The sequence below is a fragment of the Callorhinus ursinus genome, unplaced genomic scaffold (assembly GCF_003265705.2).
Source record: "Callorhinus ursinus isolate GAN/ISIS: 27379988/994484 unplaced genomic scaffold, GSC_fseal_2.0 scaffold4, whole genome shotgun sequence".
Lineage (NCBI taxonomy): Eukaryota > Metazoa > Chordata > Mammalia > Carnivora > Otariidae > Callorhinus > Callorhinus ursinus.
In genome coordinates this window covers 55,401,446-55,415,744 of record NW_027397066.1, presented here as the reverse complement: position 1 = coordinate 55,415,744, position 14,299 = coordinate 55,401,446, and the positions used below count along the sequence as shown (strand labels likewise).

The 14,299-nt window shown below is 36.1% G+C and overlaps 1 protein-coding gene across 1 annotated transcript in view; it reads left to right on the top strand.

Moving 5' to 3' along the window:
- Positions 1-7,494: 7,494 nt before the first annotated feature.
- The window catches only part of LOC112835901 (sulfotransferase 1B1), a 32,459-nt gene continuing 25,654 nt past the window's right edge, over positions 7,495-14,299 (top strand). The window contains exons 1-3 of the mRNA XM_025887547.2: positions 7,495-7,629; positions 13,676-13,862; positions 14,143-14,271. Coding sequence (XP_025743332.1) covers positions 13,715-13,862; positions 14,143-14,271 — 277 coding nt within the window. The 5' untranslated portion in view covers positions 7,495-7,629; positions 13,676-13,714. The remainder of the gene's footprint in view (positions 7,630-13,675; positions 13,863-14,142; positions 14,272-14,299) is intronic.

The window sequence follows — 14,299 nt, the reverse complement described above, 5'->3', positions numbered from 1 at the left end:
ACAACCTGGTGTCCCTAAGTGAGACCTTGAAAGACGATTAGTTTATGAAGAGGAATAAGCTCCAGGTTTTGCCATTATCAAAGGACTTTGAGTGTTTGACTTTTAGTGTTAAACAAGTGGATGCCTTTGCTTTTGAAGACATCTAAAGAAAGAAGATCCAGATTCTGTCAAGTCCACTTTTGGATATTTTCACTTAGTTCCCAATGTCAGTAATTTTTATTTCTTGTGGATACTTCTTATCCAATAATGACCCTTCACTGCTATCATTCTTCTTGCTCATTAAAGATGACTGAGGTATACAGGGATGTCAATATTCAGATGAGGGACTTCTCCAGTTCTGAAGAGGGAAGTGAGGAGAAAGCATTTTGGTGACACATGTCAGTGTAACCTGCCTTCAGAGAGGGAAGTAGATTCATCTCCATCATAATCCCTGCCTTCTCAGGTAGGTGAGCTATGATGACACAAGGAATTTCAAGGAAGTGACTCTTACCATTATTTCTATCATGGAAAGAAAAAGATGGCCCTATGCCCAATAATTTACAGGGAAGCAAAAGTTGCACAAAAGACTGGCTTCTCCTTTGGACTCACATTTGTAAGAAGGGTAACAGAAAAATATACATGCAGAAACCACTAGTATTAAAACAAAGAAATTGGGCGCCTGGGTGGCTCAGTCGTTAAGTGTCTGCCTTCGGCTCAGGTCATGATCCCAGGGTCCTGGGATTGAGTCCCACATCGGGCTCCCTGCTCAGAGGGAAGCCTGCTTCTACCTCTGCCTCTCCCCCTGCTTGTGTTCCCTCTCTCTGTGTGTCTCTATCTGTCAAATAAATAAATAAAATCTTTAAAAAAAAAAGAAATTGAGGAACATAGATATTAGAATATTAAATTGCACACTCTTAGATAAGGAAAATAAAAACAAATGTGGTCAGAATTTAAAAGGAAACTAGGAAAAACATAATCTGAGAAAAACTGTCATTACCCTGAGTTAAGTATCATGTAAATAGCATTTCCAGTTCTAACATTTCCTCTCACTTTCCATTTTTGAACTTGCTCTTTAAAAAATTTAGAACATTTAGGGTGCCTGGGTGGCTCAGTCAGTTAAGCATCTGCCTTCAGCTCAGGTCATGATCTCAGGGTCCTGGGATCCAGCCCCTCGATGCCTGGGGGCTTCCTGCTCAGCAGGGAGTCTGCTTCTCAATCTCTCCTTCTGCCCCTCCCTCCTGCTCAAGCTTGGGCACTCTCTCTCTCTCTCTCAAATAAATAAATAAATAAATAATAACTTTAAAAATTTTTTAAAAATTTTGAAACATTTATTCAGTATTACTAGGTTCACAATTTGAGAATATTATCTTTTAAAATATGCAGTAAAGAATACCATGCACTGTGGTCATTATAAGCTTGTGTGGCTACAATTTAGAGGCTCTTTTCCTTACTGATGCTGATATATAAAAAGCAAGTATGTATTCAGTATTTCTTTGTAATTACCTTGCATATGCCCTGCATATGCAATTTTTTAAAGCATAAGACACATTCTTTGTCTTCAAGGAACTTACCTTCGTATAAGATAAGTAACAAAAAACTGAAATTTATTAATAAATACTAAGGTATTATGCAAAGGTAGATTGCATGCCACAATTCCTGTCAAGAAAAGAAATAATTAAAATGACAAGTTTGGGAAATATTTGTTCTATTTATGGAAGAAAGATGATTACGGTCCTTAATATATGAAGAGCTCTTAAAATGATTAGAACATAAATATTTTAATAGAAAAATGGGAAAAGATTAATTAAGGTTACCCACCCCCTTAAAAACAACATTAAATCAGGATAGCATAAAAAAAGTCAAGCTCTGATATAAGTTAGGAAATGCCAACTAAAACAATGAGATGACTGACAAGTTTTGTCTATGAGATTACACAATCCCATAAGTTTCGCCATATCAAATGTTGGTCACTAGGATGGATAAAAGGTGCATTGGTATTCTGCTGATGAGTATTTAAATTGGTACAAACTTTACAAAGTATATACCTTTGATTCTGCTTCCAAAACGTTTCTGAAGAAATAATTTTTAATAGTAAAATTAGGGGCACCTGGGTGGCTCAGTCAGTTAAGCGTCTTGATTTCAGCTCAGGTCATGACCTCAGGGTCCTGAGATGGAGACCAGTGTCAGGTTCCGCGCTCAGCATGGAGACTGCTTAAGATTCTCTCCCTCTCCCTCTGCCCCTCCCCTCCCCACCAGACATGCACTCAGTCTCTCTCTCTCTTTCTAAAAAAAAAAAAAAAGTAAAATTCAACTTAAACTGCTGTGTATAATATAATTTCATTGGGGGGAATTTAAATTTAAATTTAATTTTTTTAAGATTTAATTTATTTATTTGACAGAAAGAGACACAGCAAGAGAGGGAACACAAGCAGGGGGAGTGGGAGAGGGAGAAGCAGGCTTCCCGCGGAGCAGGGAGCCTGATGCTGGGCTCGATCCCAGGACCCTGGGATGACTGAGCCACCCAGGTGCCCCTAGAATATTCTTTAAATACCCAAATACTAATAGTGATTGTTTCTGTAGGTGAAATTTAGAACAAATTTAAGTCCATATTTTCTGTATCTTCTAGAATTATTTTGCAATATGCAAATCTTATTTTCATAAATAGAAAAAAGCAAATATTATAAAATGTTAAGTGATTCTCAAATTTTTTCTTTCCCACCTGTGATAAACAAATTTCCTAATATTTATAAGACCTCATAGAATTTATTTACTTACTTACTTACTTATTTTATTAGGCAGTGGCACTGAAAGAATCTAAACTTCTCAAATACTTCTGTTTAGAGTGGTTGATGTATACACAGGAGCAATTTCAAGGAAAAAGGAATGCATTCACTGTGAATCTTTTCCACAAACCTTTCTTAATCTCTCTTCCATCTCCATTACTTAAGCCTACATGACTTGGAAGTCACAAGTTGTTTTCTGAAGCTGATTTGTTACCCAGTATTTGTAAGACCTTTAGCCAAATGATTTAGAATCTCTGAACCTCATAGGTAAAATTTGAGTTACTAACAGATTTAGAATGCCCTAAATCAATAATTATTTATAAATCAGCAGGGCAAACACAATGCCTTTCTTTTTTTCCTAATAATAGTGTCCAGGACATGATAGTTTTGGAAACTACATAAATCAATGAATGGATAGATGGATTAATGAGTGAATTGACCATAGAATACTAGTATCTCCTTGAAAGAAAGAGCAAATTTTTATTCATGGTTCTTAAAGTATGGTCTTCAAACCAGTAGCATCAACATCAATGGAGTTTGTTTGAATTACAAATTCTCAGGCTCCGCCCTGGAGACTGGGGAATGGGACCTAGTAATCTGCATTTTATCAAGCCCTCCAATATTCTGAAGCATGCTAAAATTTAAGAATCTCTGAGTTAAGTTGCCTTTCAATTGTTAGTATGTACTGATTGGAGTTTGATGAGTTCATTGATAATGTAGCTGCTAGGCAACCCATGCACATCTAAGTAGAGTTCTTCTGAAATTAACACCTAGTGCCAAAGTTTGCAAATTGCATTCTTTGCCACGTGCCATACGAAAGCGTTTATTTATTTGGTGCATGTGGTTGGTTGTCAGTACTTGAACATTTAGCATTTGGACATTTTACAGAAAGAATCTAGATCTCAAAAAATGTTGCCCTCTTTTTCTTCATGGCAAGACATGCTGGACCTTAGCTCCTCCAGCATCATCATCACATTATTCTCCCACTCCAGAGATCAAGTATTAGTTTATTATCTTGCTTGAACTGTTGTTTTTCTTAATCTCAAGCTGTTTCACAAACTGTCTATGAATGCATGGGTGACTCATTTTTCCAGTTTGTCTGGGACAGACTCAGTTTATACCTTTGTCCCACCTAATTATTCATAGTCTTCCCTTTGACTCCAAAGTATCTTGGTTTGGATGATAAATTATAGGTCATCTTATTCATAGGTATTTGCTTTTGCAATTCCAGACTTACCATCCCTTTTCAAAGTTAACATTGAAGATCCTCTAACAAAAGACGAAGGTAAATGTGATCCTAGGTATGGGAAGAGGAAAGAAGGCAAGTTTAGAAGCAGAGCCCAAATCATGTATGCTAAGAATAAAATGTCTTTAAATATTATGTTTTGTCTTAAAATCTAGGTATGTGGACGTTGGTGCAGTGTGCATGTGGTTTTGATGAAAGCTCCCACTCACAGAGTTTGGTTTCTGTACAAAACCTCATTACATCAGTACAAATGTACACACACTTATTGGTTTGTACACTTTTATGAAAATAAACATACAAACAAGAATAACAAAATTCTCATATATTTGACACAATAAACTAAGCTAATTACCACATCTTTCTCTTTGCTGTCCCACAGTGTGGCCCATGTCTACAGCATGGAGCCTAACCATTTCCTTATAATCCTATGATGCATGAACTCATAAGATAATTCTAATGTGGACTTGAAGTTAATACTTACTTAAGCAACTTTTAATTTGTTCTTTTAGAATGTGTTTTCTCTTGTATTGATGCTAAGCCTGAATTCTCTTTTACATTACAAAAAATTCAGGTGATTTTTTTTTTCCCTTTAAGCTTCATATGATTGGATTTTATATGCTGCTGGTAGTATGATTATATTCGGTATTATTTAGAAATTTCTCACAGGACAGATAACCAAGCTTTCAACTCATTTGTATCTCTGTAATAACAAATGCTAAATTTTTAACAAGCATGCTAATAATAATAAAGTTTTTTGGAAAGGTGTCATTGCCAGGATTGATTCTAAGTATGTTGATTGTGTTAACTCATTTAATAATCAGCAGAACTATATAGAGAAATTAGAACCCCTGTGCATAGTTAGTGGAAACGTAAAATGGTACAGATGTTACTGAAAATAGTCTGGTGGCTCTTCAAAAACTTTTAAATATTTATTACCATATGATCCAGCAATTCTATTTCTGGGTATAGATCCAAAAGAATTGAAAGCAGAATTTCAAAGAAAAATTTGCACACTCATGTTCATAGCAGCATTATTCATGGTAAGCAAAAGACAAAAGCAGACCAAGTGTTCATCAATGGATAACTTGATGTGGATATCAATAACAAAATGTGATTTATACATACAATGGAATATTACTCAGCTTTAACAAGGGAGAGAATTCTGACACATGCTACAGTATAAATGAATTTTGAGCACATTATACTAAGTAAATTAAGTCAATCACAAAAAGACAACTATTGTATGATTCCACTCACATGAAGTATCTAGAGTAGTCAAATCCATAGAAACAGATTGAAGAGTAGGCCAGAGCCTTAGGGAGGGGGAAGTGGAGAACTGTTATTTCATGGGTATAGAGTTTCAGTTTTGTAAGATAAAAAATTCTGGACATTGGTTACACTGCAATGTGAATATACTTAATGCTCCTGAACTGTACATTTAAAAATGGTTACGGGGTGTCTAGGTGGCTCAGTCGGTTAAGCATCAGACTCGGTTTACATTCAGATCATGATCTCAGGGTCATGAGATTAAGCCCCACATTTGACTCTGCTTGCTTGAGATTCTCTCTCTCTCTCTCTCTTGCTCTCCTTCTGCCCCTTCTCTCTCTCATAAATAAATAAGTAAATAATAAAGTTAAGATAGTAAATTTTATATGTGTATTTTCCTACGATTAAAGCTAAAGAAGATGGCATTCTCCATCCCAATGGAACAATGGAGGCACAGAGAGGTTGAAATTGTGGCCTTATTCACAAAACTGGTGGATTACTAAGCTAGAGATTTAAAGCCCAGGGAGTCTGGGTCTGTAGACCAACCTCTTGCTCCTCCCACTGCTTACCATGTTCCTGATGTTGTTTTCCATAGCTTCACTAATTGCAACTGGGATAGTGCAATCATCTATTTCACCTATAAGTTCATTTAAGAAATGAAGGTATAATTCCTGTAATTCCTGAGGTATAATTCCACAGTTCTCTAAATTTTGCCTGATTCCAGGCAGTCTAGATATCCATTATTATCTTGCCTATGTAGTTAGTTTTTAACTAACAGCAAAAATTCATTTTCAGTCATGGATCTGTATACCTAATTGAAAGTACAATGACATGAGCTTTTGTTTTTGGTGGTCCACTGCAGCACGTGGAAGAACTGTGTTGATCCTGTACCTTTGGAACGTGTCACTTGATTGCAGGAAGCTTGGCAGGAAGGGAAGGTGATTTGTGGGAGTCAGTGGCTTTATGGGCGTTATGTGTCATCAAAAGGAAAAATAAAATCCCAACCTTAGTTTAGAGTCATAAAATCATACAAAAATGGACAAACTGGCTCAGAGAACATCTCAGAAAAATCAACAGTTCAGGATCCCTAATCAAAGAGAATCAGATTAGCATTACTGTGCTCAGTCTGGATGTTCTCCAGATTTGTGAACCTGATGCACTATACCCCATGCACATAAACCGTTTTTCTCTCTGTTCTTTCACACACTCCTATCCTCCACATAAACCGAAAATGAAACAACACCAGCTCTCAGAGAAAACTAGGAATTCGTTGGCAACATGTTTTAAAGACACAAACACGTTTTTAAAATATCTTTAAAGATCTGTAAGTAAAGTGGAGGGTCTTAAAGAACATGCTGGTTTCCTTCTGGGCTTTTTTGTATCTCCCAGCTCTGCATAGGTATAATCTCCATGGCAAGGGCTTGGCGACCGCCGCGTACGGCGAGCTGTACCCGTCTTGTTAAGGGCCCTTCCCTAACGGATTGATTACAGCAACTAGACCATAGGACAATCTCACAGGGTGGCTGAGGTAACAGGGGTAGAGAACAGGAACATATTTCTGGGGCAATGTTTCTTCCCCTCCACACACAAGCTTCTTGTTTAATCTTTCTTTGTGTATATGTGACTCAGCGTACAAAAAAATAAAAACAACAACAAAAAACCACAACATACTAAGAGGTTGTTGAAGTGATCAGAGTGACAGAAACCATCAGTTCTACCCTGTTTCTGCTTGCTGAAATGGAAATTGTTTAGTATTAGCTTTAGTAAATGTCTGTGTATATTTGCCCTTTCCATGACATTGGAAACTTAGCTTTCTTCCGGATGAACACACACACACACACACACACACACACACACACACACACTCACACACGGTGACTTTTTATCATGATCAAAATTATTAGAAGACATTCTTATAAACTGCAGAGAAGCAACAGGCTTCCATACACGGATGCTTCAGATCCTTCCCCTATGCATTTCTCTCAGACCCTTTGAAACCCTGGGGAAACCTTCAAGTCCAGGCACTCTGACTGTGCTTACTTCTGGCCACCACCCTGATCCATTTCCTTCTCAGGGCTTCCTGGCTGCACCAGCTGTTGAAACAGCAGTGCCTGCCTCTGTGTGCATGTATGTGTGTATAGGTCAACCTTTTTATATCTTAACTGCCTGTAAAGTCACTGACTAATACATTCAGATCAAATCCAGTACTTACTTTTCTCTCGGAGACAGAAGTGAGCCTCCCCAGGTTCCCCCGGCCCTGCCCTCCTGGGACTACCACCACCAGCTCCCAGGGTTCTTGTCAGCTCCAGTACCACTGGCTGAAAATAAAAACTGAAAGCGGAGACTAAATGTGAGGTAAAATTTGCTTTTTAAAATCTCTTTTCTTGAAGTTTTTGTCTGGCATCTGCAAAGCATTTTGGGCTTCTCCAATGATTTCCGCTTTGAATACATGCTTGCAATTTAAATGCTTTTGCCTAATTCCAATTTTCCCACAGGAAACTCAGTATTGTTGTTTATGCTGTGCACAATCTATCAGACTTTCCGTGATCACTTTTATTTTTCTAGGTTCAGTTGGACTCTTCTGAAGCATGCCAGTATTGGGGGTCTTCTTATGAAACTTATGAAACAATAAGCCTCATAAAGGAACAAAGTTGGACTTTATTAGAGTGAAATAAATGGAAGAAATATTCTTTTCTCATTAAAAGAACCATTCAGTTTTATTTTTTAATTTATTTTTATAATTTTTTTAAAGATTTTATTTATTTATTAGAGAGAGAGGGAGAGAAAAAGAGAGAGAGAGAGCACAAGCAGGGCCAGGGGCAGAAGGAGAAACAGACTCCCCACTGAGCGGGGAGACAGACATCAGGCTCAATCCCAGGAAGCTGGGATCATGACCTGAGCTGAAAGCAGACGCCTGACCCACTGAGCCATCCAGGTGCCCCAACCATTAGGTTTTAATGTCAGATATCTCGGTTAGTTTCTCCTAAGAGGGGTGTTATTTTTCATTTTTCTCTTTTTTTACCGTTGATCTTTTTAGAAGCCAATTCTAGACATTGTAATTTTCAGCCTATCACTCAACTAGGAAGACCTGTGGTGTCATGTAGACTGTCATATGTAACCACATAAAATTGTCAGTTTTTGGTGGGATTTAAAAGATTTTTATAAACTAATTTTTATGATTTTAAATGTCACTCTTCCAGGGTATCTGGCTCAGTGACATTAGTTATGTTATGTCTTCCAGCTTTACCCGCCTGCATCCATCTTCCCGTGTGATTCTGAACTCATCATCATCCATGGGTCACAACAAGAAGTGCAATTCAGGACTACTACTCTCAGATTCCTAAATTGGTTACACCCACTTCCTAGATGTGACTAGGATGTATTTAGAATCAGCTGCCTTATTTTCATTTTGTTACTCATATCCATGCTTCTCTGACAACATTTTTGCAGCATGAAAAGCTTGAGGTTTTTCTCAGAGGAAGTTTGCTTTGTCAAAGTAAAATTTCCTTACAAATTGTGAACACCCTGATTTGGGTGAGAGAAAATCACAGACACTTCGACTCTGGTGCAGGCCCACCCACCGTAGATTTGCGATATGACCAAGCGCTCAGAGCTGGGGAAACTCATCTATTTCTGGTTGCCACTCACTTGTCATGTGTCTTTGAGCAGACTCTCTGAACTTGTTCCTTAATCTCATCCACAAAATGAAAGTAAGACTTATCATCAGGGTGGGTAGCACAGTAAATACCATTTATTTTCTAGAAGATGTTAATTCATTTTGATAAATCATTTATATACACCCTATACAGAGTAGATGAAAAGTGGTTTAAAGTCATACTTCCCACTTTTCTTGAGCATGCCAATTACTTGGGGACTTTGTTAAAATATAAATTCTGATTCTGCTTTGGGGCGTGAGATGTTGCACTTCTAACAAGCTCTCAGGTAATGCCAATAGTACATGGTGCTTGTACATGAACTGTATTTGAATAGCAATAGTGAATTGATTATATAAATATAAAACTATAGTACAAATAAATCAAAATTAATAAAGAAATGAAAAAGGATGAGTGAAGACATGAAGGGACCCAGGAATGATGTTATAAATGTATAAAATAATGTTAACCCCCCACTAAGTGAGGAACAAATTTGTCCCCATGATTTGTAGCAGACAGTATAAAAATGGGAATTGTGTCCTCAATATTTATTTGCTTTCCCCTAATAATCTGTATGTATAATAAGAGTTAGTTAGTGCAATTATACCACTGCTAAATTTTATATTCTGGAGCCAAAGAAGAAAAAGAGAGCTTCACTTATTTTCCTCAATTAAAAAAAAAAAAGCATCCAAATGATATTTGGGATCAATATTTACCCTTATATTATCTGGGAAGAAATAATTAGCTAAGAAATTAGTAGAACAAAATGTTTCGAGGAAAACTGTTTCATTTATTGTATGTAAGTCAGGTCTAATACCCAATTATACTATGTTGACTTCTGCTGTCACTCATTCCTATATATGTACATTCAAACTGGGAAGTAACACTATCCCCAAGATCTTAGAAGATTCTGAGTGGGACATGCAGTTTCAATCATTCACTCTTTCAGTTCATTCAACATCTGCTTCATTCCAAATACAGAGCTTACAGACTTAATTTCACTTCTTTCCACTTCCTGCTTCTGCTGGGTTCCTGACCAACCATATCATTTATTCCTTTCCTGAGGCTGCTGAAATATTCCACAGTAACTCATGCTGGAGAATTTCTTCTACTGGACTCTGCCCCTTCACTAACAAGGGACTGAGAAAGCAACCACATTTACCACAAAATAGAAGATAATTAAGAAGCTTACAGAAGGCAACAATTTAATATGGAATACTTAATATAATTTTCCTGAAATGCCCTGGACACTCAGCTTTCATCAGCATTTTACCTCAGGATCTTGCCTTCTCTAAATTTATGTGTGTCTACCCATGCTGAGAGTCTGCTTTTCCATCAATATACTCTTCTTCAGGCCTCTGAAGGACCCACCTCCTTTACTTTATGAGGAGTAATAAAGATGCAAAATTTCAACTATTTTTAATGTTTTTCTAGCATAAGATGCCATATGTTTAAAGACAAACCCATGATTTAATAACAACTTTTACTGGGGGAACAAAAAGACACACATTTTTGTGTGCATACCTATTAACTATAAGACATAAAATTATGATATATAATGCATGTCTTACAATGTAAAATGAAGAAATCTTTGTCCAGATTTCTCTCTTCTAGACTGTTTTTTAGAGGGTGTATGGAAGAGTTACCTCTAAAACATCAGGTTGTTGTATCAACAAGGTTTCCTAATGAAAAACATACCTCTTTCTATACAAACTTATTTTAGGGATAACAGTTTAAGCAGCAGCTAACTTTTAAATTAGTGATTTTGTTTGTAGCTCCCATTATACAACTAAATATTGAAAGCTTAATAAGTACAGTCACTGTTTAAATTACCATGAAGGAATTTTGGAATCACCAAATTACTTACAACATATTTATGTGATAAAACCTCTGGTTGGCAATCTTTGAAGTCCAGTTATAGTTATTTTACTTGCAGCAATAAGAGTTCATCTAAGATATTATATCATTCAGATGGTTATTAATTAAAACGTTATTCATATGTAGTATATATTATGTATTATTGTTGATAGATTCTCTGAAATAAATGGAACAATAGATTATGAAGGATCTTATAACTTCTACATTTTACATTTCCACCTATTTCTAGGATGTTTACATTCTGTGTGTGGGGGGAGGGTTGTAAAATGAGACACAGTGGTTAAAGCAGTTAGAGTTTCACTTACAAAGTTCAGTGGAGATGAAGTGGAAAAAGTAAACAATGAATAGTTCTCCGAGATGGCCAATTTTATGTGTCAACTTGATTGGGCCACAGGGAACCCAGATATTTGGTAAAACATTATTCTAGGTTTGTGAGGGTATTTCTGGATGAAATTAACATTTAAATTAGTAAACTGAATAAAGCAGATTGCCTTTTCTAATGAGAATGGGCCTTATCCAACCAGTTGAAAGCCTGAATAGAACAAAAAGGCTGACCTTCCTGTGAATGGGGGAGAATTCATCCTGTCTGACTGTCTTTGAGCTGAGACATCAGTTTTTTCTGCCTTCACACTCAAACTGAAGAGTTGGTTGTTCTTGGGTCTCAAACTTGCTGGCCTTTAGATTAGAACTAAACATTAGCAATCCTGGGTTTCCAGTTTGCCATCTACAGAGCTGGGGAATTTTCAGTCTTCATAATTTCATGAGCCAATTCTTCATAATAAATTCTCTCCAAACATATATATAATATTGGTTCTGTTTCTCTAGAGAACAGAGAATAATAATATAGTATCCTCCCAGGACGAAAAAATTTTGGAAGATTTAGAAGAGCAATGAGATTCTAATTCAGAGTTAGTATTATTAGTATGATTAAGATTAGAATAGTTACTAATCAAAGAGTTTGCAAAGGAATTTTTATTTTATATACATATGTACATTATAATATAATGTATATAATGTACATATGTACATTATATATGTATATATAAAGAGATTTATTATACCTAATTGTTTTATGTAATTTTATAGGCAGGCAAGTTGGAGATCCAGCACAGCTGATGATTTAGTTCCAGTCTGAGACTAAAGGCCTAAGAACCAGGAGAGCTGATGGTGTTTTAGTTTGAAAGCTGTCAGGTACAAGACTCAGGAAAAGTCAATGTTTTAGTTCTACTGTGAAGACAGGAAAAAGCCTGATGTCAATTCAAAGATTGCTAGGCAAGAAGCATTCTCTCTTATTTGGGGGATGGTCAGCATTTTCATTCTGTTCAGGCCTTCAACTTTAAGAAGGGCAATCTGCTTTAGTCAATATACCAATTTAAATATTAATGTCATCCAAAAACACTCTAAGAATACTAGGAATACTAAGAATAATATTTAAGCAAATATCTGGACATCTCATGGTACAGTCAAATCTATCCATAAAATTAACCATTGTAGTTTCTAAGCAAGATGGAGTAACAGGAACTAGATTTACTCTTTTGCATGAAGCAACCAAATGAAAGATAGTGGATAGGAAATAAGCAAACAAAAAATTGAACCATATGATTTCCCCAGATTACTGCCTTGAAGGAATTCCCAGGCCACACTTCAAGGAGACGATAGCAGACACCCAATAAAAAAAATATCAAGCATGCAAAGAGGCAGAAAAAAAGAAACCATAATTTTAAAAAATTATTCAATTGAAAGCAACCTAGAACTAACATGATGTTAGAATTAGCAAATAAAGGCCTTAAAACTGTCACTATAACTGTATTCAATATGCATCAAAAGTTGAGACAATAAAAATATAATCATTTCCAAAATGATATTCTAGAGGTGGAAACTACATCTGAGGTAAAAATGCAATAGGTGGGATTAACATCAGATTACACACTGCAGAATAAAAGGTTAGTGAACATGAAGGCATAGCAATAGATGTTATTCAAAATGAAACATAAAGGGAGAAAAAGATTTTTAAAAATGAATAGAGCACCAGTGAGCTATTAATAACTATATGTGACCTGGGGTCTCAGAAGGAAAGACAGAAAAATTATTTGAAGAAATGATTGGAAATCCACAATTCCAAGAAGCTCAATAAATCTGAAACATACACACACACACACACACACACACACAAAACTTGTGAAAATGACCACACCAAGGCACATCGTAATTCCATTGCTCAAAATCAGTGATATAGCAAAAAAGAAAATCTTAGTCACAGGAATATAAGGCCCAGCACAGGGAATATAATAGTGATATTATAATAATGTTGTACAGTGACAGATGGTAGCTACATCTCTGAGGAACATAGCTAAGTATAGAGAAGTTGAATCACTATGTTGTACACCTGAAATAATGCAACATTGTGTGTCAACTACACTCAAATAAAAAAAAATTTAAAAAGAAAATCTTAGAAGCAGACAGATAAAACACATTGTTATGTACAGAAGACAAAGGTAAGAAAGAATGGATTTCCTAAAAAGAAAAATGAGGTACAACTAAAGTGTAATGATGAGTGACAGTTTCATTTTGCTTTAAGTCCAGCTAATTCTTAGCATATTTCTGTAAAATCTGATTTTCAATTCTAAGATGTGTAGTTTCATTTCTGTTAAAAGCTTCCAGTAAAGACCTTTGTACTGCTTGTCACTGAGCCAGTTGCTGCACTTGCAATCTACAACTTCATACACACAAGAATGCCCTTTGTATTTAGATCTCTGCTTGCTGACAAAGGTCAATTTCACTTTGTACCAAATAACAGTGTCTTAAGAATAGTATTAGTTATTCAGCTTCTAATTTTGATCTTCTTTATTTTCCCATGATTGGATTGTCAGGAAATATTCTATTAAGTATTTGTACAAGCTGGTACAAAAATGATTTCCCCAAAAGATCTCCTGAGAAAAAATCTGAAGATGATTCATGGCTATCCCATGATCTACGCTTTTGCAAACAACTGGGAAAGGATTGAAGAGTTCCACAGCAGGCCAGACGACATTGTGATAGCCACTTACCCCAAATCAGGTGAGTTTTGTGGACTGACAGATGCAGATCTGGCTTCAGTCTTTGTTCCCTGAAAATCAGCTTCTCTCTATAAAATCATTATCATCCTATATAAAATTAATATTCCTATCAGTCTAGCCGTGTACTTTTGAGTTTATTTAAAATGAGCATTTGGGGCACAGAAAGGGAAATTGCAGAATTAAGTTTCTAATAGAATGTATTAAGATTGCAGACTACCTGTAGGGACTTTTGCCCCCAGATTCCAGTGATGGTTACAAAAAAATGTTGTCTTTCACCACAGGTACCACTTGGGGTAGTGAAATTGTGGACATGGTTCTAAATAATGGTGATGTTGAAAAATGTAAGCGGGATGTTATAACAGTTAAAGTTCCAATGTTGGAAATGGCCATCCCTGGACTAAGAACTTCAGGTAATTTTAAACTACTTGAGAATTATAA